General features: G+C 38.2%; 2 protein-coding genes across 6 annotated transcripts in view; one reads left to right on the forward strand and one right to left on the reverse strand.

Annotated features, from left to right (window-relative positions):
• Window positions 1–7,681: 7,681 nt before the first annotated feature.
• MDH1 (malate dehydrogenase 1) lies at window positions 7,682–21,279 on the reverse strand. Its single transcript, XM_037806603.1, has 9 exons — window positions 21,043–21,279; window positions 15,901–15,999; window positions 15,186–15,282; window positions 13,284–13,459; window positions 11,434–11,556; window positions 9,860–10,036; window positions 9,222–9,335; window positions 8,580–8,669; window positions 7,682–8,019 (listed from the first exon to the last, which is right to left on the reverse strand). The coding sequence occupies exons 1-9, from the start codon at window positions 21,043–21,045 to the stop codon at window positions 7,894–7,896; spliced, it is 1,005 nt and encodes a 334-aa protein (XP_037662531.1). The 5' UTR covers window positions 21,046–21,279; the 3' UTR covers window positions 7,682–7,893.
• A 198-nt stretch (window positions 21,280–21,477) lies between these two features.
• The window catches only part of LOC119512040 (WD repeat containing planar cell polarity effector), a 521,497-nt gene continuing 515,439 nt past the window's right edge, over window positions 21,478–27,535 (forward strand). For all 5 annotated transcript variants that reach the window (XR_005212317.1, XR_005212316.1, XM_037806597.1 and 2 more), the window contains exon 1: window positions 21,478–21,860. The gene's annotated coding sequence lies outside the window, so the exon portion shown is untranslated. The remainder of the gene's footprint in view (window positions 21,861–27,535) is intronic.

Consider the following 27,535-nt stretch of genomic DNA (forward strand, 5'->3'; position numbering starts at 1 on the left):
CTGGGAGCACTGGAATCCTCAAATCCTCATCTTAGGGTCTGTTTCTGAACTAGGCCTAAGACAGAGGGACAGAGGTTCTTTGGGATTTTTTCCCGAATCAGTAAACACATATTGAATACCTATATGTAAGGCACTCTGAAGAAGCAGAGAAAACAGCAGGACCAATGCCCTAGAACCACGAAAGTGAATAGCTGTTCAAGAAGTTTAATGTAGCTGGCATGGAGGTTATATGAGGGGCAGGACATGATTGATATCAAAGATGAGGCTGAGAAGTATCACTTGGGGCCAGAATATGTTGGACTTTGAGGTGATGTTAAGGAATTTTAAAAAAAGAAAAGGAAAAACTCAACAAATTAATGGAGCCCTTACTACGTGTTTTGTAAATTCTCACAAAAACCTTATGAAGCAGATAACTGTTATTATCCCCATTTTGTAGCTGAGAGAATCAAGCTTAGAAAGGTTGTTTGAGGACACCTAAAAAGAGCTAGAGTTGGGATCTAAACCAAGTGTGTCTGACTTCCATGCAAATGGTTTGGCCTACCTTCAATATTGCCTTCCAAGAAGTTTCACCTCTATTCTTAGGAAAATGGGAAGTAAAATATTGTCCTTAAATAGTATTTCTGGTGCAAATCTGGATTGGACTGGGGAGAGAAGGTAGACTCCAAACTGAGTTCCTCCTCCCTTCTCTACTGTAGTAGTGTTTTTGAAGAGATGATGTGGTCCTAGACTAGGGCAATTACGGTATGGATATGAGGAAACAGGATGGATTCAGATATGTGCTCTGCCTGTAACTCCTTTACTCATTTGGGCTAACCAGTCAGGCTACGGGTTTGATTCAGTTCTGGGTCACAAGTATACTCCTACAAGAGTTAGAGAGCAAACTGGCAAAAGCGCATTCATTCATTCATTCAACAAATGTTTATTGAAATCTCACTGTATTACTGTAAGAACAATGCTGGGTGATGAAATTAGGTGATCCTAATGGAAAAATAATTCAAAGCCTATACAATTCTGTTGAATTAGTAACCCTTTTAGGTTGTTTTAGAATTATCAACATTCAGAAACTAAGACATGAATATGTTTTTTATTAAGGTTGTTTAGAGCCATCAAGATCATAAAAATCATGGGTTCTTACTCCAAAATCATAGGGACAACTAAGAATCTACTTCTGTTGCTTTTTGTCTAGTTTTTTCAGAGTCAAGTTCTTAAGTTTATACACCAAAAAGATATCTTCTAATAGACTTCATTCCTTGAGAATTATTGTGGCTGGTTTAATCAAGGTCTTGTTAAAGGGTCAGAGGAAAACCAATTAAAATGGCATTAGATAGACATACTATTACGGGATCCAGGAGGTCTCTGCTTTCAAAACCAGATCCAAAAATGTTAAAAAAAAAAAAAAAAAAAAAAAAAAAGTCTGTTGTGCTCTCTTCTAGGAATTTATTCCAGTTATATTTGTGCATTTGTGAAATAACCTACTTATAAATTTAGAGCAGCATCTTTACAGTAGCAAAAGACTGATAAGTACCTAAAAGTCCATTAATAGAGGACTGGCTATATAAAAAGTATGATTTGTGTATTCATTCAATGGAACATTACACAGCTGTTAAGATGAATGATATGGCTTTCTCCAAGATTTATGAAGGGGAAAAAAAGCAAAATGCAGAACGATGTATTCAGTATGTAATAATTTAGGTAGAAAAAGGGGGATATTACATGCAAACACACAGATTTGGCTATGCACTAAATATTTATGAACTCTAGATGAGGGAAGAAAAACAGGGTTTAATCAGGGTATGAGTCAGCTGAGAAAGGGAAATTTTTTTGATGCATATCTCTTAAAAAAATTTCCAAAGTAAATATGTATTTTTTCCCCTAAAAGGAAAAACTTTTTTAAAGAGTATTCATTGATTTTCATTTGACACCATTTCATGGAATTTCTAACATGTCTATGTTACTTTTATTTAGAATGATTTAACTGACCGTGGGATTACATGGTTTTCTCTTTCCCTTCATTTTTTTAAAATTAAACAACAAAAAAACAAAATCTTTTTCGTTTTTTTAAAGCTATCGCTGGTCATTCTTCTCCGTTGTCCAGGGTGTCATGATCTACAAAGGCTGATTCTTCCCTAAGGTTTGTTAGTTAGATTGTACCTCTTTTGGAAAGTTTTGAATCCTTCTTTATTGGGTTAAAGAAAGTCTTTTTCTCTGGAGTTCACCCTTGTGCCATTTCCTTAAGTTGTAGTAAAATGTTTATGGAAAGTTTAGGCTTTTCACAAATTATTATGCTACTTAATGACAAAGTATCCTGGGCCTAGACTCTGTCCCTAAAGAGGAGGCAACAAAATACTTTGTTCTTTTGATTGTGGCAGAAGGGAATGGCATAAAGAGAGGTGAGGCATAAAGAGGTGAGGCATAAAGTTCACACTGCTGAACTAATTTAGTTTGTATCTTATCTGCTTTCTCGTAACTTTTTTTTTAAATTTTATTTTGAAATAAATTCAGTTATAGAAACAGTTGCAAAAACACCACAAACCCCATACACAGAACTCCAGCATTCCCTGACCCCTCTCCCCCGATCCATTAACTTTAACATGTTGTCACACCGCTATTTCTTTCTCTCCATCCCTATCTATCATCCATCATCTATTGCTATGTCTTCTGAACATATGAGAGCTAGCTGCACACATCCTTGAACAAACACTGTAATTCACATATACGCTTCCCATGAACAAGAATATTCTTTTATGCAATCCCATTAAGTGCAGCTAAGAAGTACAAGAGATTCAACAATGATACAAAGCTTACATTCTGTATTTCCTTTTCCTTATGTCTCAACTGTGTCCCTTTGAGCCTCCTGTCCTCCATCCTCAGATCCCATCCAGGGTCATCACTGGCATTCAATTGTCATCTATTTAGACTGTCTTTTTCTTTTTTTTTCCTCAATTGTGGAAACATATATATAGCCTAAATCTTCCCATTCCACCCCCTCCCTAGCATTCCATTAGTGGGATTAATCACATTTAGAATGGTGTAATTCTATCACCTTCCCACCATCCATTACTAGAAATTTCCCTTCACCTCAAACAGCAACCCTACACTCATTTCTTAACTCCCCATTGCCCCTTCCCCCATTTCTCTTAACCCATACTCTACTTTTCATCTCTATGGTCGTATTCTCTGATAATTTCTTTGTTTTTACTGTGGGGCTTAAAATTAAACTTTTAAATCCATAACAATCTTGTTTTTCTTTGACACCAACTTAATTTCAATAGGACGCATAAACTATGTACCTATACTCCTCCATTCCCCCACCTTTATATAGTTCTTGTCAAAAATTACATATTTTACATTGAGTTCAAAACCACTGATTTGTCCTTAGAGTCTGTGTATTTTATATCATGTAGGAAGTAGTTGAGTAACAATTCAAAAATTTTTGACTTCTATTTGTTTCCATTGTGGTCAGAGATTGTGCTTTGAATATGTTTTTTTTTTTAAATTTATTGAGGCTTGTTTTATGTCCCAGCATATGGTCCATTCTGGAGAAAGATCCGTGATCACTAGAGAAAAATGAGTGTCCTGGTGATTTGGGATGTAAGGGTCTATATATGTCTGTTAAAATTCTCTATGTCTCTTTCTCTTTTCTTTGTTTCTCTGTTGGTAGGGCTCCCTTTAGTATCTGAAGTTGAGCAGGTCTTTTATTGGCAAACTCTCAGCATTTGTCTATGAAAAATTTAAGCTCTCCCTCAAATCTGAAGGAAAGTTTTGCTGGATAAAGTATTCTAGGTTGGAAATTTTTCTCTCTCAGAATTTTAAATATGTCATGCCACTGCCTTCTCGCCTCCATGGTAGCTGCTGAGTAGTCACAACTTAAGACTTATGTTGTTTCGTTTGTATGTGGTGAATTGCTTTTCTCTTGCTGCTTTCAGAACTTGCTCTTTCTCTTCAGTATTTGAGAGTCTGATCAGAGTATCTCTTGGAGTGGGTTCATTTGGATTTATTCTATTTGGAGTTTGCTGGGCATTTATGCTTTGTGTATTTATATTGTGTCGAAGGTTTGGGAAGTTTTCCCCAACAATTTCTTTGAATACGCTTTTGAGACCTTTATCCTTCTCTTCCCCTTCTGGGACACCAATGGGTCTTAAATTTCGACGTTTTATTTTATCTATTGTATCCCTGAGATCCTTTCTGATTTTTTTCTCCATTCTTTCTTTTGTTCTTTCATTTTCTGTTCTGTGGACCTCTAGGACACTGAGTCATTGTTCAGCTTCCTCTAATCTTGTGTTATGAATATCCAGAGTCTTTTTAATTTGACCAACAATTTCTTTTATAAGATCTTCTATTTTTTTTATTTAATCTTGCAATTTCTTCTTTATGCTCTTCTAGGGTCTTCTTTATGTCCCTTTTATCCTGTTCTATGGTTTTCATGTCTTTCATATCCTGTGCCATGTTTTCATTCCTCGATTGCAGTTGTTTGATTAATTGTGCCAAGTACTGTGTGTCTTCTGATATTTTGATTGGGGTGTTTGGGATCGGGTTCTCCATATCATCTGGTTTTATCATATGCATTAAGATTTTCTGTTGTTTTTGGCCTCAGCATTTGCTTTGCTTGATAGCGTTCTTTCAAGTTGTAAAAAAAATACCAATCTAATTATTCAGAAATAGAAGTTGGCGGCGTACACTTCTCCAACTAACCAGCAGATGGCGTCTGCAAGTCACCTATACCCCTCAAGTCAGTTCTCCCCAACTCTGTCTCTGTGGTGTGTGGGGAAATGATTTCTGTGGGATTCAGTTGGTGAACTCAGTTTGGGTTTGTTGTTGGAGCTGTCCGCCCTGAACATGTGGTGTGCATCTGGATGGTCAGGGAGGCAGGGCCGTTTTAATATTCCAACCTCCCAGGTGTTCCCAGAGATTCAAGGCTGTTGCAAGAGTCTAAGCCTTCATTTCAGTTTTGCCCCAGATTTTCTCTGTTGCTGACTCCCAAACCACCAGCACTGACGTAGTGTCACTGGGTTTTCCGAGCTGGCCCCCCTCCTCAGCTGTGATCTTCCAGGACCTCTGCTGAGGGAAGGCTGTGCTACGTCACTAGCGCATGTCATCCCTCAAGGGAAGCCCCCGGCTGCCGGGCCATGCAGGGGCGCTCTCTGCCTGATGCAAAGATTAGCCTATAATTCTTGACTGGTGTAAGTTCTGAATGAAAGGCAGGTAGTAGAGCTGGGCCCCAGCCCTTTCCTCTTAGAGAAGATAGACACCTTAGGGGGAAGTCATTAGCATTTCAGTGGTCTCTCTCTGCCTGTGCCACACCCATCTGGGTCACAGAACTGGGAACTGAAAATGGCTGAGGCTTTCTCCACTGAGTTGAAAAAGGAACAGAGCTAGTCCGAGGCGACCCTCTGGCTCTCCAAGGTCAGTTGTCACCCAAAGCCTTTTCTACTTGTTGGGGATTCATACCTTGTAGTGAGCAGTTCATACTCGCTAATTAAAACCCCAGTTGGAGCTCAGCTGAGGTATATTCGCTTGCTGGGAGAAAGCTTCTCTCTGGCACCACGAGGCTTTGTAGCTTGCGCTGTGGGGGAGGGGTCTCCCGATGTGGATCTGCAGTTTTTACTTACAGATTTTATGCTGTGATCTCGGGCATTCCTCCCAATTCAGGTTAGTGTATGATGAGTGGATGGTCACATTTGTCCCCCTGCAGTTATTCCAGATTATTTACTAGTTGTTCCAGGGGGATTACTTAGCTTCCACTCCTCTCTATGCCATCTTAGATCCTCCATCATAACATTTATACATAGATCCTTGTATTAGTTAGGGTTCTCCTTGGAAACAGAATCAATGAGAGATGTCTCTTATTATCAAATTGTAAAAGTGACTCACGCAACTGCGGGAGCACACGAGTCCAAATTCTGCAGAGCCATCAACAAGCTGTCAACTTCAAGCAAGACGTCCGATGAAGTCCTCGCGAAATGAACCGACAACTTTGACGAACTCCTCAGGAAACGAACTGACAACTTTGACGAACTCCTCAGGAAACAAACCGACAACTTTGACGAACTCCTCAGGAAACGAACTGGCAACTTCGACGAGCTCCCCAGGAAATGCTTCACTGAGCAGCTGAAGAAGTGAAGGTTCTCTAACCGTCCAGCTTATAAGCCTCCAACTGATCACCCGGACCAAATCCAGCCAATTGCATTCTCTCACTGTGGAAGCACGCCCCTTGATGAGTCATCAGTCAGCTGCAGTCAATTGACTGATGATCCGACAAACCAGCCCGTTGGTTTATTAACCAGCCTCAAATATCCTCACAGCGATCGTCAGGCCAGTGCCCGCTTGACCAGACAGCTAGGTCACCTAGCCAAGTTGACACATGAAACCAACCATCACAGTCCACCCCTTGTCAACTTGGCAGTTGTACACATCACCTAAAACTGTATCTTCAAAATGAATGTTACAGCTTATGCCGTATGATAAGGGGATAAGACAGAGAAGAAAGCAAAAATATTTTCTTTACAAATACAAACATAATCATAACAAAACGAGGAGGAAATATTCATATCATCATAGTCCTCGTTTCTGTAACTGGTCACGTGGCCGTAGTTCATATTTATCCCGACCTTCTTCCACTACCCATTCCATGTTCCCTTAACCTCAGCAAGCACTTCAGCTGGCCGTGGTTCTTTGCCTGGTGGGGTGACCCAAACCTTGATTCCTGAAGTTTCTTGGCCATTGGTAGTACTGCCTGGATTGGGTTGTTGCAGTTTTCCATTGACTTGAATCACAGGGCATGGTAGTACTAAGAGACACCCTAGGGGATCTTCTGTATTCCAGGAAAACTCTTCTTTACTTCCATTGTGTAGTTGCAGTGCTATTTCCCCTTGATAGTCAGGATCAATCACCCCAGCCAGTACACTAATCCCCTTACTTGCCTGTTGATTCAGAGGCATAAGAAGCCCAAAGTGGCCAGGTGGCAGCCTTAACCTCCAGTTCAGTGGGATTATTGTTGTGTTTCCTGGTGGAAGCACTCCTCCTTTTGGAACCAAGACTTATAGACCAGCAGAGCTTAAACTTGCAGGGACAGGAAGCAAAAATTTTCCAACCATCACAATCACATGAACCCAACCACCACAATCCTTTATACAAATTTTTATGCTTCTCACTAATAGTTGTAAAGGTAGTTTTCACTCACCTGCTTTTTTCTTTTCTAGCTCTTTACTATATTTCTAGTAAAAAGCTTGGATTGAGAATATTCTTTTAATACTAGAATAACCAACTGTGGCACTTACTGCTTATGAAGTATTAATGATTCCTTATCTATCTTCCTCAAGGGAAGACTCTTATTACCTTTTTCTTCTAGTATGAAAATGATTTTTATAATTTCATCCAATGGCATAAAATTATTAAGAGTATTATCCATAACCTATTTAACAGCTGTAATGTTCAAATTATATTTTCACAAAGCATGAACTTTAAGAAATACAGGTGATGTTTAAAAATATATTCTGAAGTAGACTGATTCATGTGCCAAGGTGGATTTTCCTGTTGTATTTAAAAATAAGAAATTCATGCTTTACCTGGTAATATTTTTTTCTTAACTGCCATTCCCTGTTTTTCTGTTTTGTATTCTTTAAGCTGGAACACAAGTAAGTTTGTTTTCTGAATGTTAGCTAGAAATTAAGAATCGGAATCATTTTCACTTGAATATATAATTTTATTTAGACTGCAGCACTAACACCATGATGATAAATAGTCACAAATTTGTATCAAGAAGCAAACAACTTTCAAATGTGCTATTTTTCACAGTTAATTTAAGTATAGCATTATTATTTGGTACTAGAGTCAAAGACGACATTTAGATTCTTCGGCTTTTGAGCATTTAGTAACACTGAAAGGATTGTCTAGTCATGCAGAGCTAAGAAATTCAAAAGCAGTTTCTTTTTCTTCTGCTAGCTCCTTTGCAGTAAGATCCATTTTCTCACGTGAGAAATCATTAATAGGGAGACCTTCAACAAACTTCCAGGTCTTATTCTGTTAAAAAATAATTGCAAAGAGATATATAATTAAACTAGAAGTGATTTTCCAGCAAGCAACAACTTAGTTTGAACATAAATCTAGAGGCGTACCTGTTTTAAAGTCTGATTCTAAAGAAGCAAATAAAAATCTAGAATTTAACAAATAATTCTGATAAAAGCTCAATACGTACATTTAAAGCCACTGAATCTAGCAAAAAAAAATCTTTACATGAGGCTTTAATTAGTGAATATAAAAAAACTACTGGCCTTAGCACAGTTGTAACAGAGCGCAACACTACAGAGAACTATTACTTCATCTGGAAACAAGATACCATTTTGTAGGTGCCCAATTTTAGAGGCATAATAACATACTGTCCCTAATGGGAAGAGCTGAGATCTTGCTTTCCAGATTAATTTCAATCTTTTAATGACTTAAGTTGTATTTCACACAATTTCAAAATGGATAAACATGTCAAATTTGATAAAGGAACAATTTTCTAGGCTTAATTATCCCATTCTTAAGAAAAACTTATACCTACCTTCTCAGAGAAGGGAAATAGCCCTGAAACACCTTACCTTGATCACAACAGGGAATGAGTAGAGCATATCATCAGGAATGCCATAGGAGTTGCCGTCAGACATAACACCCATGGACACAAACTCCCCCTGAGAAGAACAAGGTTTTACTTCCTCATGGTAAACAGGGATTAGTTTATACAATTGACTGACTCAGGCACTAAGAAAATTAAACCAGGGGGGACACTTCTTATTATATACTTATCTTCATTACTGTATAACGAACCTTTGCCAGCACCCGGGACTTCTATGACATGGTAACTTTCATGGATATTGTTTCATTCTACTCTTTCAACTCATGGGTGAAGTAGGCAGGAGAAACATAATCCTCGTTTTATAAGGGGGAAGGTGTGACCCAATATAGATTTAAAGAAGAAATCACCCCTACCATGTGTGAGGCACTGTGCTAGGTGCTTTCCATATATAAGCCCATTTAATTCTCACAATCCTGTGGGTAAATGTCATGTAACATATAAGGAAATGGCTCAGAAAGGTTAAGTACCTTTCCCAAGGTTACTCAGCCAGTAGACAGCTGATCTGGGATATGAACCTAACCCGATCTCTAAGGCTAAGCTCTTTTTATGTTACAGCATCAGAGGACACAAATAAAAAGAGCGGTCTGTGCAACCACTGAGCCCTCACCTCTGGGGTTCCAAACCAGAGATCTCTGAGGTGGTCACAGATGGCTTTTGCAGCAGACATTGCGCTGGATAGTTTCCGAGCCTTGATGACGGCAGCGCCACGCTGCTGCACAGTCTGGGGTGGGACAGGCAGAGACAACAGTGTTACTGGATCATGGTAGCAGAACTGTCATCAATTCCAAGTTGGTCCTGGGGTGAAAAACTGACCATAGCTTAATGTGCACCCTTCAAAATGATGTATCTATCTAATGTTGCCTTTGCTAACCTAATTCAGTTATACTTACCTGTCTTTTTGAAATGAGAAAACTATAAACCCCCTTTTATCCAGCTTACACAAAGAAGTGGGTCTCTGTAAAAAGATAAGTGGATGACCAAAGGGTACTCTACTCCACCCCCGCCCCTTCCCCCACTGTTTAAAGATCAATCTCAATTGCCACTCTACAGATAAGACCAGATTGGACTGTTACTGACTTAGTATGACCTCAAAAGAAAATATGAAGCCATCAGAGCAAGAGTGAAAGGCCCTCTCTCCTGGAGCTCCCCACCCCACCTTAGAGAGACTTTCATGTCACCAAAGTGGCTTGCCTTTGAAGAGTTCTTTATCCTTGGCTGTTAAGAGGGCTCACAAACCTTTCTTACCGTGATGAAGTCTCCCTTAAGCCAGCTGTCATCTTTCAGAGCTTCATAAACACCAACTTCCTTTCCTTGCAATTTCACCTTGGCATGGTTGACATCTGGATACTGAGTTGAGGAATGGTTTCCCCAGATGATGACATTCTTTACATTATCAGCAGTCACACCAAGTTTAAGAGCAATCTAGTTAAATTGAAAACAAATACATTTACACAAATATCTTTTATTTCAAATTGTGACCTGTTTGACAAATGCCTTTAACTAAAGATAAAAGGCTTCTCAAACTTCAGAATTATATTGATGTGTAAAAAATGCAAATTTCACACCTTGGTAATTTCCTAAAACAACATAATAGTGTAAACAACTGTGAATTAAAAACATTATGCATAGAATATTTAAGTAGAATGTTTAAGAGTAGAGAACCTCCTTCAGTCTGTGATTAACTTATAAGTTTATCAAACTTGATGTTTTATAATCATCAACCAAGAGGTTACTATCTCTCAAATATATGACCTTCAATTTGTTGTTAAAACTTACTTGGAGATGTAACCTTAGCACTTCTGAGCAATTCCTTTAGGTTTTTTTCTCTGTCTTTACTCCCATTTACTTAAGACAGTTGCTTATGTGAAATTCTTATTATATACCATATACAAACTACTATTTTTTTCAAGTAATCCTAAATATGAAATTTTGGCATTGGATGAGATTCAGATAACCAAAAAAAATAAAAAAATAAAAAAAATTTAAAAAAATATCTTCAATTTATAGTTTAGGCAACTTAGGGAAAGAGTTTAAATATTCATAATACTAAAATTATATTGGATATAACAATTTCTAGCTGGTGGTTCAGAAAGTACTTTAGGATCCTGCAATGCTCTGCAGCCACATGAATATTAATTATACTATTATTAGTTCCCTGGTCACAATAACCGACCTCTTGGCGTATTTATATAAGGCTCTAAGAGGTAAGAAAAATTGACAACAATTAAAATTTAGCTCCTAAGTAGTGAAAGGCAGGAAATTTAATAGAACCACTAAATAAATTAGAAATATATAAAAATTTAAAATTTGAATCTGAAGTACACAGACACACAAAGCTCAAATCTTTCTTTTCATAGTCTCCTATATATCTGACAAAAGTATGTTAAATTATGTACCATCATGCGAATGAACTCTACTAGGGACTAATTTTTTTTTACATTTTTTTATTGTGAAATACAACATATATACAGAAAAGTGATAACTTTCAAAGTACAATTAACAAGTAGTTAGAGAGCAAATTTCAAAGAATGTTAAGGGTACAAGTAATTAATTTTGAACCACTGTAGGAAGGCAACATTAAGCAATTGCATTTAATTATAGCTAGCAATTGAAGTCTAGTTGGATCAAAATTTAAGTAGGAAGTCCACCTTCTCTGTTCCTTTAATAGATTTAACGACTACCTAACAAATTACAATAGCTTCCTACAAATTAACAGTAACAACAACAACAAAGCATAAATTAGATTGGCCTACTTTAAAAGAGAGAGAAAAAGGTTTTAAAGTTGAACACTGATATCATTTAAAAGGCATTTCTCTTACTTGAGATTTAGCTCGGTTTTGATCCAAACGCGTCAAGCAACTGAAGTTCTCCTTGGGGATGGATGGAGCAGACTTTGATGCTGTCAGGCAGTTAGTATTGGCTGGGTTTCCTACGACAACAACCTAGGATGCATGAGAGGCACAGAAGAGTTACAGACAGTATACTGACTTACAGACTTAAATTACCTTAGAATATAACTTAAAACGTATAACGTAGCTTTTGCACCATGTTTACATGCCTTAAATATGTATAGTTACGAATGTAGTTTGTAGTGGGTTTCTTAATCCTCCCTTCTAAATACTTGTTTTTAAAACACCTTGTATTTGGCATGACTACAGAAAACATTTCTTTAATTGGGCCATTATCATTTAAATTGCTTTCCAGGTGGCAATGTCCAAAACATGTCTTTCTATTTTGTGTTTTGTGCCAAAACAGAGACACAGCATCTAACTACTTGCCACAAACAAACAAGTAATATAAGGCTCTATCTCAGAACTTCATTCATAAATCTTTCCTTTGTATAACAGTAGTCCAAGAAATGAAATTCCAATTGAGCAGTTATGAATTAAAAATGTCCTCAAACTGGCCTAAAACTAAGAATCACCTGGGATATTGGCTAAACTGCAGATTATCAGGTCCCACCACCCAGACCAATCTTTAGGAGAAAAGCACTTCAGATGATTTTTTTCTACAGGGGAGGTTTGATAATTAGAAGAACTTATTTTGAAATATATAAAAAAACAAGCACATTACCAAGACTAACTCCCATATCCCTTTTACCTAGATTCTCCAATTTGCTCCATCTCTCATCCTCCCCACCACACACTTACCCTTAGTCTTTTTTTGGCCCATTTGAAAGCAAGCTGGAGACATGATACTCTATTGTCCCTAAATACTCCAGGGTCAGTGTATATCTTCCCCAAGCAGGGAGAATTTGGGGAGAGATGGATACTGTGCAAGAAGTACTATAACTCCAAGCAGCCTGGATTTTAGTAGTCTGAAACAATCCTGTGTCTGATCTTTTTCTAAGACACTGAATACAGAGAAGTTAATTATTTAAATGAATTTCACAATAAGCAAAAATGCAGATGTTTATAAAGATAGAAATTATAATTGATGGCTTTAAAAATCTCTTAAAATTTTATTTACCTTGTTTTAAAGTCAGAATAGGGAGGAAGAAGTGTAATGAACACAGTAAAACCTCTTAGCAGCAAACCTTTTTGGTGTGACAAGTTCTAGTTAATTGATGGGTAATGGTAAAAGGAAGCTTTACTGTAATATTAAGACAAATTTAGAAATTAAAGTAATAACAGAATAGCTGAACACAGACACAGACCAGGAAGTCCTACTGACTCAACCTCTTCAAGAAAGAAAGGTATTAAAATTCCACTGGATTAAGAAACTCTGAATATTTGGTAACCACCATCTCTTATTGCTGAGAGCAAATGGATGGAGCTTTCGGCCATCTCCCTTTACAATCACACACACAAATCCCAATGCCTGAACAAATATTCGCACACAGCAAAGCATATCCATGCAAAGGCACCAGAAAGTTCTATGCCCTCTTTATATGTTTAAGAACTAATATGAGTTTCCATATGATAGTAATAGGCAAAATATTTTTGAGTATCTCTGAAAATAGATTCCTACCACTACAAGGAAGAAGAATAGAAAGGTAGAGCTTATTAAGTAAAAATCTGTATCTACATTTACTGACCACTGCACAGAACTGGGGAAAAAAAAATACTGAAAATTTTTTTCACTTAAATGCAGAAAGGAAAAGTTTCAAATATAACTGCAATTAGTTGAAACATAGTGAAAATGAAAAACCCCATACAGTGTTGGTCACCTTAACTGTCTTCTTGGCATATTTTTCCAAGGCTGCACCTTGGACTTTGAAAATTTTCACATTTGCTTTCAGTAAATCTTTCCTCTCCATGCCATCCCTTCTTGGCATGGAACCCACGAGAATGGCTACATCCAAGTCTTTGAAGGCAACGTCTTCTTTATCTGTTATGATGATATCTGTGAACATGAGAAAAAATATGCATAGCTACTTAATCACCAAAGTCTGAAGTTTTCTTTTTCATATTGAATCTGACCATTAATTCGTGTACTTTGGAGCAAATATTTGTTTCTATAAATCAATAAATTGCTACAAGTTTTAGGTATCTAAGAAAAAAAAAAGACAATATATTAATCACATTATTCATAGATATGTCAATAATAATTACCTCAATTGCAAAAACTCGATAGCTTTTTACTTTTTATAATCATATGATTCAAGGTATATTAAAATAACCTTCAAAGCAACATATATTCCTTATTATCATACATAAGACAAAACAGCAACTAATTCACTTAATCTCTAAATTATAATTACTTTAAGGTCTAAGATATCAGTAACAAATTTAAAGAATATATTTACTGAGGAGTTTTGTGCCAGGGATAATGCTAACAGATTTATGTGTATTATTAAATTTAATCTTCACATTTTACACATGATGACAAATGATTTTTTTTGTTTAAAAAGTTTAGCTAGCCATCATTAAAAGGCAGTGGATCTATAATTCCAGTCCAGATAGGTCCAGAGTTCAACCACTATGCTCAGTGAACGTCAGTCTAATAAATATACACCACTTGCCTTTTGATTAAGGAACATATATTATCTCTCTCCTTTGTTGGCAGCATTAAAAAGTCCATGACCAGATCTCAGCATTCTCACTGGCAAATTTTTAGGCCAGTGAACTTGTGCCCCAGTCAGGCTGCTCTAAGTCTCCAAACAGGTGTAACTGGGAACACCAGAACACCTATTTTTCTCTTCGCAGCCATATATCTTTTTATGCTGAGCCTTCCCTTCCCTACCATATTTACAGCTGTCAGAGAATAAACTGACTAACCTGGGCCCATTAGAAAGAACAGAGGGAATGCTGCAGAGAAAGGGATAAAAATGGGAAATAACACCAGAGAAAGTTGATTTGGAGAGCACAGTGGGTGAGCAAAGGCAGCTAGTAGAATAGCCTGGCCAGAAAAACATATTCTTTTACATCATAATGCAACCAAGTGATTTCAATGGCATAGTACCTCTTTTAGCAAATGTTTACTGAACAGATATATGAATTCTGAGGATGATTTCTCTTGCGGAGTGTGTATATTTTACTTTGTACAAACTTCTAGGATATATCATTAACCTTTACCAAAAGAGAAAGATCTTGATGAAGGCATATTTAAAGAAAAGTATTCAAATCAGCTTATAATTTGACCTACTGTTTTAATGAACCTTCCAGTCAAATGATAACTAACATTTAAGACTTCTTACATTTGCATAATAGTTCTATGATTCTCAAAGATCTTATCAGAATTCTGGTGAACTTTTTCAAACTATGCAGTATATGACCAGGACCATTTACACTACATCTCAACCTGAGGACTGGTAGGACGGATGGGCTCTACAAGGGACCAAATGATTTCCAGCCTCAGGGCAGCATATGGCTCTGGAGGATTCCATTTAGAATTGAAAAGGTTTTCCATTACAGGATTCTTTTAATATTTAAAGAGACTTTAACATTACAATCTCAGGCATATAAGTCTTGTGCAATATTATATGTATTTAGAATAAATTATATATAAGCATTTTGGAAAATAAAAAAGCACAGTCCTTTGCCTGACATTGGTTAATTCTGGCTTTTATCCTTGATTTAAAATCAAAATTTTTAAAAAACGTAACATACCTTCCCTACTCCCTACTCACCTTTCAGGAGAGGAAGTGCACAGTCTTGCAGTTCCATAAGGACCCCTTCCAGGACCCCCATCATGGGGGTGATATCCAACAGCACAAGAATCAGAGGCTGCCAAAATCACCAATATTGAATTTTTAGGAAGTACATGGGAGAAACATCAAACTGATGTGATATGCCAGAGCTTGCTCTTACTGTTCAGAGCTGTACTGATTACAGTTCATGGAAAGCTAAGTACACTATCAGGCATGAAGGAGAACTCAACATCAGTGGGTTAAATGACTGAATAAAGTTCAGTTAAAAAGGGATTTTAGTGAATATTAATCAGACCTGCTGGAATCGGAGATGCCTGCTTCCTAATGGGAAGCAGATTTGCCTGTCCGACTATTTTGGACCTTAAAGACTCTTTTCAAACAAGTAAGTGTGATGCAGTAACTTTCTATCCCACACGACCCTAGTAGATACTGTTGTTAGTATCTCCCACAGTGACACCTGTTGGTTGCATCAAGTCAATTAAACATATGGAATAGTTATGATTTGCAAAGTATTTTCAGTGCCTGGAGGGGGTGCATTAAATACTTTACCAGCTTCCATTAATAGCAATGTGCCTATTACATTTATTGGGATACCCATTCCTTTACTGTTTTATAATATGTTTGCAGCTAAATACAGAGTATTATTAATAATTCTTATTCTAAGGACTTAAGACTTACAGGTACTTGTTCCTACCTGGTCTTTACCAAAGACAGAGCCATTTCCAATACTGTACAGCAGTGAATATGCTATTTGACCAGCTGCTCCAGTCACAAGGACTCTGAGTGGTTCCAACTGTAATGAAAGAGACCCATTAACATTAAGGAGTGCCATTTTACTGTAAGATATTTGACATTTTTACTATATGACAACCACATATAAAAGTTCATTAAAAATTTAAAAATCTTGTCAACATCTGGCTCAGTAGAACACTAAGGTCCCAGTGAATACAGACAGTACGCAACAATCAGCTAAGAAACTTCTTCTGGAACATACATACTTTGGCTGCATATTTATGCAGTGCTGTTTAATACTCATAGCCTAGGGGAGCTATAAGTGTTATCCTGGATTCACTTACATAATCTTATCCAACTTTGTGGGGGATATTTTACTACTAAAATAGGCCTAACACCATTCCTGTGCATTATGTGGTGATACTGCTTTCCATGGAACAAACCCTGGTAGCCACTAGAGCCTTATGAATCCTATTATGCTAATTCTCCCACACCCATGTGCTGAATAGAATCCTTTACCCCTGGAAGAAGAGTAACAGTGGTTAAATTTTTCCATTTAACTTGAATCAAAAAGTTTCATTAAAGCAATTACTCATGATTGGACTTAACTGTTGGGTTGGGGGAAGGAGATAAACCTTTATTTTTTATTTAAGGAGGAAAGAGAGAAAATTAAATTTTAGAATTAAACAATAATAAATAATGACAGCAACACATAGTGACAGCTGACAACTTGATTCCAAGAGAAAATTATTTTAAAAAGGTGGGGTAAGGGAGAGAAATACAAAGAGCAAAATAGTTGTTATAGAGAGAAGTAGCCTAATAGACCTAAACAAGCCCTGTACAGAATATGGATATGTGATCAAAATAGTAACCAATATTCAAAATGACTGCGAATCATTAAAAAAAAAAAAAAAAAAAAAGGTTAAATTAAGCTCAGAGAACTAAAAAAAGATAAATATTTCTATTAAAAAGAGCTACCCAAAAAGTGTTTGGAAAACCTAACAGGTAAATTTCTGTTAGGTGGAAAAATTCAATCAAGTTGAACTGCTCTTTTCCCTAACAGTACTGAGTAAATGCGCTTAGAACCCTCTTTCCACATGAGAAGTGGCCTACTGAACTCTCTGGGGATATAAGTGATTGATTTCTTTATATTTAGAATCCCCATTTTTAGAGGAAATCATACCTCAGAGTTACAAAGAGAAATGTCTCATGCGTCTCAAGGGTCCTTCTAACCTTAAATGCTGAAGATCAGCAGCTTTCAGCAATTTGGTACCCAATTTGGTCAAAGGAAAAAAAAAAAGCAAAACAAAATCTCAGGACAGATGTGTCATTTGTTGTAGGGAAATGAATCTGATCATTGCAGAATATATAAGTACTTTTTCCTCAGAGATGTTGCTATGGTGGGAGTGGGGGGAAATAAAAAGAAAACTATGCAGGAAGTTTCTTCCTGATCTTATGGGTCTTTTCTGCATCTTCTTCCCAAACTTTTTCTCCAGGCCTTTGTATCTCTAAATACATGACATGTTCATTTCCCAAATAAACCAGTTTTAACACAATATATATTTATGTTCACAAACACTTTAGATTTATAAATAGCACTAAAAAATATGTTATTTTCCACCATATATGAAACTACCATATGTGTGTTATATTTGTTAACCTAGGAGTCATTACTATTTCTAGAAAAATCTCTAATGGCTTTTATATGTTTTTCATTTGGTCTTTTTCCTCTTCCCTTGAAGTCAAGTAGATGAAGAAAAGGAAATAAAGGAAGAAATGAACAACCCCACCACCAACCTGTCCCCAACCTACCTCCCCCCATGTCCTTGAGAATGCAAGCTCCTTAAGGCCAGGGACTTTGTTTTATTTACTGCTGTATCCCTAGTGCTTAGAACAATGCTTAGTGTATATATATGGAGCTCAAACATTTGCTGAAGGAAAAGCTGTATCTTGTGAAAATTAACAAAAGGATGGAAATGTGTAAGAGTTCTTTGGAAGCATACCTAAAATGCTTTGAAAACATTTCATTTAAAGATACTTTATTTATAAATACTTGTGTTGAGAAGATTAGTGGCCACAATAGTTCTGGCTATACTGAGCAAAATAATATGGTCATATATATTTATATGTGTGTGTGTGTATATATATTCTTATAAATCAATGGAGGAGCTGTCAAGTCATATTTAACGTATTTCTTTTTTTAAACAATATATGATTGAACCCCTATTATGGTACTATTTTAGGGTAGGAGATCCTTTATTGAACTATATACAGGAAACGTGCAGGGAATAAGCCAATTCTCTAAAACAGAGGGCTAGAGAGGCAGTAGGTGCAGTAAAGGGATGGCCTCTAGTCACACTTTCTGGGTTCAGATCCTGACAACTCATTAGTTGTATGCCATTGGGCAAGTTACTTAACCTCTCTGCATTCCTATTCCCCCTAGTAAAATGGAGAACAATAGCACCTACATAATAGGGTAGTTTTAAAGATTGAGAGAGTCAACATACAATGAACTAAGGACAGTCCCTGACATGTAGCAAGTACTATTATTAAGGTCTCTGCCACCACAGAAATTTCCTTTGAGGATTCCTACAGCCTGTGATTTTCTATTTATATGTCCCTTACTCTCTACCAGACTTGGGAACCCCCCTGACAGCAGCCTACCTTCGACTCAAAGTTGTGTTCCTATACAGTGTTAAACAAGTATTTGTTGAATGAAGATAAGGTAAGGGGAAAAAAACCCACAACACATGCTTTTAATGAAAAGCAAGCTGGAATCAGAAATAAGGAGGAAAGTGAATATCCTTAGCTATAAAGTGTGACCTGCCAGAAAATCAAGTAAATGGTTAAAGCAGAATAAGGCAGTCAATTTTGGCTACGAAAAAAAAAATGTTCAGTATCACAAGTCCTCAGTGAACAGTTACTCATTCCAACTCAGCAGTTTCCTTCTGTATCCTTGGAAAAATTATTTTCAAAGGTAGGTAATTCCATCTTGTTAAGAAGTATGAAGCCTAGTTAGTGCCCAAAGGATGATAAAATGGGGGAAAGAAAGCGCACATTTGATTCTTTCCGTTCTTTTGCAACACTGCAGTTGAAAAGCAGGAGGGTAGGATAGTCCTGCTGACTTTTCACAATGTTACAGTATGAACATAGGTTACTATTCTCTGCTCTGGTATCTGGGCAGTCTGCCAAGATTCAAAGAAGGCATCTCTTTGCTCTTGGCAGGGTACTAATGACCTTCCTGCAGATGCAGGCTCTGTCTTAGGCATGTGCTACAGTCACGATTGTAAAGCATAACTCTGAGTGCTCTTTCTGTAGTCCTTTATTACTTTCCAATTATAGTTCTGTAACACAGGAAAGAAAGTATTATCAGAATTCTTTATACCATTCATTCTTGTCATCACTCCCTATGGAAACAAGCATAGAATTTTGTCCTTCAAAAATAGCTTTGAATTGGCTTAAAAAAAAAAGATGGTTGCAAAAGATGGTTCTTATCTAACTCAGATTGTTCATACACTTTTCCCAGGAGGCAGGGAGATTTTGAATCAGGTGAGTTTGCTGTCAGCTCCAGCAAATAGAAGGTTCTTCTCCATAGACAGGCCTGGTGTTATCTGCGCCTGATGGCCTTCCATAGGTGAGGCCTGGCCTGATCTACAGTTCAGCAAAAACAACACAAGAATTGGGGGCCCAGGATCTCTTTCATCGTGTGACCTTGGGAACATCCTTTGACCTCACCAGGCTACTTTTAATAATAGATGTTATAATCTCCAAATTCCCTTCCAATTCTAGAATTCTGATATCCTGTATTGCAAGAAATAAAGCTATCAGGTCATCTAAATGCCGATAACATAGCTGAGTTAGTATCTGCAGTGTGAACTTCTATTTTCTTCTATAACTTCAGCTACATAAAATAAAATGGATTTTCAGAAAAAGTAATGTGTCCCCCTTTCAAGGTCCCATTCAATTCAAATTATAAAATTCAAGGTTCTCTGATAATAAGCACCTCTGCTTTTTTGCTCACTTTATTAGGACAGAACCCACTGAAAATGTCATTTAAACACCATCTGAAAAAATATTTAGGAAGCCTAAGTTTAATATCGGGAATTAGTAGGAGTCCCCACTGGCCCTCTTACAAAGGTAGAAGGAATAATGTTCAAGCCTTGAAAATATGTCTTTTCAGGTTCTGGGAAATTTCCAATTCATTCAAAGACTTCCCCACTTTCCTCACCCATCTTAGTATTTTGAGACAGAGAAGGAAAAATAGTCTCAACTATTAATAAAAGTATTGAAGCAATTTTTCTCTGCTTTCAAATGTCACCTTTAAACAGTATGCAGATTGTACCTAGGTCAGAGTCGCCTCCCCTCCCCCCGCCTTCCCTCTTTCAGCAGAGACAACACATCAAGATCTAAGTATGCATATCTTGAATGAGAAGACGGTTACACTATTACATTTAAAAGCAATGCTTCTGGAATTCACAGTAAAGAATATCTGCGCCAATTATTTGGCTAGAGATGCCGTGACTCCAACACGTCCTAGCATTTCAAAAGGAGATGAATGAACAGGTTTTAAATAACATTTTGTGAAATTAGATATGGCGGAAACACTTCTCAAAACGTAGATCGTAATCTGGAGCACCTGGTAAGCGCTATCTTTACAGTCAAGGGCATTCCGCTTTCAAGGGCTTTGTGACAAAAGCCCTTCAAACACAGTAGGCTTAAGATGAGAAAAAGACATTGAGATCCAGAACCCCCTTCCCCAATATCAAATCTTAACAATCCGTGCTTTGGGCAAAACCCGCAGCCTCTTAATTTGTCCCTTCGCCATGGAGTAGGACTGAGATGGCGACTCTCCAAGGACAGCGTGGTCTACAGAATCTTTCTAAGAGCCCCCTCTCCCCCCAGGTGGAAATCAACCCTTTCCCAATTACTAGGTCTTTGCGACAATCCCCAGAAAATGGGCCAGGGGGTTCCAAGTCTCGGCTCTTCCAAGGGCGCGATGGACAGAGCGCCGTACAGCTGACTCCCAAAAGCTTTTCAAGCGCGATAAACCCCAGACAAGAGTGCAGGCCCAGGAGGTGGGCAGAAGCCGGGGACCCACACTCACCATAGTTGAGAACTACGCGGACAATGTCAGCACCTGCAGAACCAGTCTCACCGAGACAGGTCACCTTTACCGCGGAAACGACTCGTGGAGGGCGAGCAGAGTGGTGAAAAAGCTTGGCTCTCAACCGCGACGCCTTCTGGGAACTATAGTTTACGCAACCTGGTTCCAGCACGATCTCCAAAGCACTTCCTTCCAGTGTTGAACTGCAGTTCCCGAGATCGGAGAGTCTTCTCACACCCTTCTCCTTGCGCTATTCGCCGACTGCAAAGTAGTCCTGAGGGCGAGTCGCTGCGATTGGAAGACTGTGACAACCGCACGTAGGAAAGGGCCTTTTTGTTGGCGCTTAGCAATTGGCGGGAGGGGAGCTGCGTACAACTTAAGGGAGGAGACATGGATCATTAGCAACTTCACCCGCCCCCCCGGAAAAGAGACTTTTGTCTCCCCGGAGGGTAAGCGTGGCAGGTGTAAAGTCCTTCCGCTGCGTCAAGCCGGTTCGACCCGGAAACAAAAACAGTATTCACCTTCTGGTGGGGCGGGGGAATTGAAGTGTGGGAAGACCGGACAGCTTCACAGGTTGCTAAGCGACGAGGCTGGAGCTGTGCACAAACCCCGGCCATTCGGAGGCACCTGAGGGAGCTGCTGAGGCGGCGCGGCCCTAAGACCGGGGAGACAGAGCGCTCCGCGCCTTCCCGAGTCCTCCTTCCCAGGCTCTGCGGACGCTCTTCCCGGGACAGTGTCCGCTGACGAAGCTAGTGGTGTGCGGGGGCGCCCTCTCCGAGGCGGCCGGGGGCGGTGCGTCTTCCTCACTCCGGAGACAGGTGAGCCGGGGACCCGAAGGAGAGAGGTCGGGATGCGGATTTGTTGGGCGGTTGCGGGTGAACTCGCCTCGGTGCAGAATGTTACCAGCGTGAGGATTCAGCAGTGTTCTGCGGGGAGTGATGTGCTCAGAAGGTCACGCCCCCTCCCTGCTGTAAAGGGCAGCTCCGCCGAAGTTGAATATAAAGTACTTTTTGTGTCTCTGCTTTGTGGGAGGTGAGCCTCTCGGTTCTAGGAGCTCACAGTCCATGGATCTAACTTTTTCTCTAAGTCCTACGTGGACGCTGACTCTTGCCCATTCTCTTTTGGAAACTGGATATTCTTTAAGCCATCTTGACTTTTTAAAATTATGACTAATCTGCATCTGCCATAGTCTAGGGAAAGTGTGGTAGGTAAAGGGGAGACACTGGTTGCTTCAGTCAGAGTCTTGGCTATTAAAACAACTTAAAGTAGTTTTCATTTTAAATTAATGCCGCCTAAGAGAATTGCTGCCCCCTCTCTGAAACCTTGTTTCATGTGGATATTAGAAGGAAGATATGATGCTCTGAATAGCATAAGTGTAATGAAAAATGAGTAAAGCATCTTAGATAACATTGGTGTAACTTCTGGTTTTTCATATTCACTGGTAAATGAATACCAAGTGGAATCTTTCAGTTTTTCTCTATTCCAGTTTTGGAGGATTTGTTATTGTGGGAAAGAAATATAACCTTACTTTCCTACTTGATCTGTCAATAGCATTTGTCTCCTCTTTGAATCACTACTCATTTGGCTCTCAGACAACACACTTTCCTCGTTTCACTCTTATGTCACTGGAGCCTCTTCTCAATCTTCTTTCAAGTTTTTCTTTAACTTGGACGTCTTTAATACTGGAGTGTCTCTATTCTTCTCTGTCTACACTCCCTATGTGATCTCATTCGTGAGTCTCCTGGCTTCAAATGCTACCTCTATGTAGAAGACTCCCAAACGTCTGTTTCTAGTCCTGATTCCAGACACCTATGTCTACTTACTTACTTGTTATTTCCATTTGGTTTTCTAATAACTTTCATTTCCACTGTTTAAAAGTGTTTTCATTGGACAATTGTATGTAGAAATATAATGCCCATTGCTGCAGACAACATGACCTGGGATTTACTCAATTCCAAGATGTTGGTTGTGGATGGGATTTCGAGATTTCAAACAGTAGAGTAGTAAAGAACTGGGTCTGGTGAGGTGGAGGCTAGTTTATTTTTATTTTTTTAATTTTTATTTTATTTTTTATTTTTAAGTTTTATTTTGAAATAAATTCAAACTTACAGGAACAGTTGCAAAAACAATACAAACCGCATACAAAGAACTCCAGTATACCCCAACCCCCCTGCCCTGATACCCCAATCCACCAACTTTAACATCCTGTCACGCCACCATTTCTTTCTTTCCCTTCCTTCCTCCCTATCATCCGTCATCTATTGCTCTATCTTCTGAACATACGAGAGCAAGCTGCACACATCCTTGAACAAACAATATAATATACATATACATTTCCCATGGACAAGAACATTCTTTTATGCAATCCCATTAAGTGCAGCTAAGAAGTTCAAGAAATTCAACGTTGATACAAAGCTTAGATTCTATATTTCCTTTTTTCCCCCTATGTCCCAACTGTGTCCCTTTGAGCCTCCTCTCCTCCATCCTCAGATCCCATCCAGGGTTATCATTGGCATTTAATTGTCATTATCTATTTAGACTGTCTTTTTTTTTTTCTTCAATTGTGGAAACATATATACAGCCTAAATCTTCCCATTCCACCCCCTCCCTAGCATTCCATTAGTGGGATTAATCACATTTAGGATGTTGCAATGCTATCACCTTCCCACAATCCATTACTAGAAATTTCCCTTCACCCCAAACAGAAACCCTACACTCATTTCTTAACTCCCCATTGCCCCTTCCCCCACTTCTCGTAACCCCTACTCTACTTTTCACCTCTATGGTCATATTCTCTGATCCTTTCTTTGTGTTTACTGTGTGGGTTAAATTTAACCTCTTAAATCTATAACAATCTTGTTTTTCTTTGATACCAACTTAACTTCAATAGGACCCGTAAACTATGTTCCTATACTCCTCCATTCCCCCACCTTTATGTAGTTCTTGTCAAAAATTACATATTTCACATTGAGTCCAAAACCACTGATTTATCATTACAGTTTATGTATTTTAGATCCTGTAGGAAGTAAGTAGTGGAGTTACAAATCAAAAGTACAGTAGTATTGGTATTTATATTTACCATGTGTTCTTTACTGGAAATCTTTATTTCTTCATGTGGTTTCAGTCAATTGTTTAGTGTCTCTTCATTTCAGCCTGTTCAATTCCCTTTAGCATTTCTTATAGGACTGATCTACTGGTGATAAAGTCCCTCAGCTCTAGATTATCCGGGAGTGTTTTCATCTCCCCCTAATTTTTACCCTCCAGTTGTTTGTGAATTTTCTAAGACTCTGGTGGTTATTGACTTCTATTTGTATTCCATTGTGGTCAGAGAATGTGCTTTGAATATATTCATTTTTTTTTTTTAAATTTATTGAGGCTTGTTTTATGTCTCAGCTTATGGTTTATTCTGGAGAAAGATCCATGATCACTATCGAAGAATGTGTGTCCTGGTAATTTGGTATGTAATGTGCTATATATGTCTGTTAAATTGCTCTATATCTCTCTCTCTTTTCTTTGTTTCTCTGTTGGTAGGGCTCCCTTTAGTATCTGAAGTAGGGCAGGTCTTTTATTGGCAAACTCTCTCAGCATTTGTTTGTCTGTGAAAAATTTAAGCTCTCCCTCAAATTTGAAGGAGAGTGTTGCTGGATAAAGTATTCTTGGTTGGAAATTTTTCTCTTTCAGGATTTTAAATATGTCATGCCACTGCCTTCTCGCCTCCATGGTGGCCGCTGAGTAGTCACAACTTAGTCTTATGTTGTTTCCTTTGTATGTGGTGAATTGCTTTTCTTTTGCTGCTTTGAGAACTTGCTCCTTCTGCTCAGTATTTGACAGTCTGATCAAAATATGTCTTGGAGTGGGTTTATTTGGATTTATTCTATTTGGAGTTCGCTGGGCAGTTAAGCTTTGTGTATTTATATTGTGTAGAAGGTTTGGGAAGTTTTCCCCAACAATTTCTTTGAATACTCTTTCTAGACCTTTACCCTTCTCTTTCCTTTCTGGGACACCAATGAGTCTTAAATTTAGACTTTTTTTTTTCTTTTTACATTTTATTTTGAAATAAATTCAAAGTTATAGGAACAGTTGCAAAAACAATACAAACCCCATACACAGAACTCCAGCATTCCCTGACCCCCGCATCCCCTGATCCACTAACTTTAACATGTTGTCACATCGCTATTTCTTTTTTCTTTCCCTCCCTCCCTCCCTGTCATCCATCATCTATTGCTCTGTCTTCTGAACATATGAGAGCTAGCTGCACACATCCTTGAACAAACACTATAATTCACATATACAATTCCCATGAACAAGAGCATTCTTGTATTCAATCCCAGTAAGTGCAGCTAAGAAGTACAAGAGATACAACAATCATACAAAGCTTACATTCTATATTTCCTTTGCCTTATGTCTCAACTGTGTCCCTTTGAGCCTCCTGTCCTCCATCCTCAGATCCCATCCAGGGTCATCATTGGCATTCAATTGTCATCTGTTTAGACTGTTCCTTTTTTTTTTTTCTTTTCTCAATTGTGGAAACATATATACAGCCTAAATCTTCCCATTCCACCCCCTCCCTAGCATTCCATTCACATTTAGAATGGTGTAATGCTATCACCTTCCCACAATCCATTACTAGAAATTTCTCTTCACCTCAAACAGCAACCCTACACTCCTTTCTTAACTCCCCATTGCCCCTTCCCCCATTTCTATTAACCCATACTCTACTTTACATCTCTATGGTCATATGCTTTGATAATTTTTTTGTTTACTGTGGGGCTTAAAATTAACCTCTTAAATCCATAACAATCTTGTTTTTCTTTAATACAACTTAATTTCAATAGGACACATAAACTATGTTCCTATACTCCTCCATTCCCCCACCTTTATATAGTTCTTGTCAAAAATTACATATTTTACATTGAGTTCAAAACCACTGATTTGTCATTAGAGTTTGTGAATTTTATATCATGTAGGAAGTAAATAGTGGAGTTACAATTCAAAAATTATTGACTTCTATTTGTATTCCATTGTGGTCAGAGATTGTGCTTTGAATATGTTCAATTTTATTTTATTTTTTTTAGTTTATTGAGGCTTGTTTTATGTCCCAGCATATGGACCATTCTGGAGAAAGATCTGTGATCACTAGAGAAAAATGAGTGTCCTGGTGATTTGGGATGTAAGGTTCTATATATGTCTGTTAAACTTCTCTATATCTCTTTCTCCTTTCCTTGTTTCTCTGTTGGTAGGGCTCCCTTTAGTATCCGAAGTAGGGCAAGTCTTTTATTGGCAAACTCTCTCAGCATTTGTTTGTGAAAAATTTAAGCTCTCCCTCAAATTTGAAGGAGAGTTTTGCTGGATAAAGTATTCTAGGTTGGAAATTTTTCTCTCTCAGAATTTTAAATATGTCATGCCACTGCCTTCTCGCCTCCATGGTGGCCGCTGAGTAGTCACAATTTAGTCTTATGTTGTTTCGTTTGTATGTGGTGAATTGCTTTTCTCTTGCTGCTTTCAGAACTTGCTCCTTCTCCTCAGTATTTGACAGTCTGATCAGAATATGTCTTGGAGTGGGTTTATTTGGATTTATTCTATTTGGAGTTAGCTGGGCATTTATGCTTTGTGTATTTATATTGTGTAGAAGGTTTGGGAAGTTTTCCCTAACAATTTCTTTGAATACTCTTTCTAGACCTTTACCCTTCTCTTCCCCTTCTGGGACACCAATGGGTCTTAAATTTGGACATTTTATTTTATCTGTCGTACCCCTGAGATCCTTTTCGATTTTTTTTCTCCATTCTTTCTTTTGTACTTTCATTTTCTGTTCTGTGGACCTCTAGGACACCGAGTCGTTGTTCACCTTCCTTTAATCTTGTGTTATGAGTATCTAGAGTCTTTTTAATTTGGCCAACAATTTGTTTTATTTCCATAAGATCTTCTATTTTTTTATTTAATCTTGCAATTTCTTCTTTATGCCCTTCTAGGGTCTTCTTTATGTCCCTTTTATCCTGTGCCATGGTCTTCTTCATGTCTTTTATATCCTGTGCCATGTTTTTGTTCCTTGATTGTGATTGTTTGGTTAATTGTGCCAAGTACCATGTCTCTTCTGATATTTTGATTGGGGTGTTTGGGATCGGGTTCTCCATATCATCTGGTTTTATCATATGCATTAAGATTTTCTGTTGTTTTTGGCCTCTTGGCATTTGCTTTGCTTGATAGGGTTCTTTCAAGTTGTAAAAAAAATACCAATCTAATTCAGAAATAGAAGTTGGTGGTGTACACTTCTCCAACTAACCAGCAGATGGCGTCTGCAAGTCACCTATACCCCCCCCCATGTCAGTTCTCCCCAACTCTGTCTCTGTGGTGTGTGGGGAAATGATTTTTGTGGGGTTCAGTTGGTGAACTCAGTTTGGGTTTGTTGTTGGAGCTGTCCGCCCTGAACATGTGGTGTGCATCTGGGTGGTCAGGGAGGCAGGGCCGCTTTCATATTCAGACCTCCCAGGTGTTC

The sequence above is a fragment of the Choloepus didactylus genome, chromosome 17 (assembly GCF_015220235.1).
Source record: "Choloepus didactylus isolate mChoDid1 chromosome 17, mChoDid1.pri, whole genome shotgun sequence".
Lineage (NCBI taxonomy): Eukaryota > Metazoa > Chordata > Mammalia > Pilosa > Megalonychidae > Choloepus > Choloepus didactylus.

Coding starts and splice junctions, on each gene's coding strand:
- MDH1 (XM_037806603.1), bottom strand. Junction 15,283..15,900: donor CTGTCTTTGGTAAAGACCAG/GTAGGAACAAGT, acceptor TGATTTTGGCAG/CCTCTGATTCTTGTGCTGTT. Junction 13,460..15,185: donor TGCACTTCCTCTCCTGAAAG/GTGAGTAGGGAG, acceptor TCATGTTCACAG/ATATCATCATAACAGATAAA.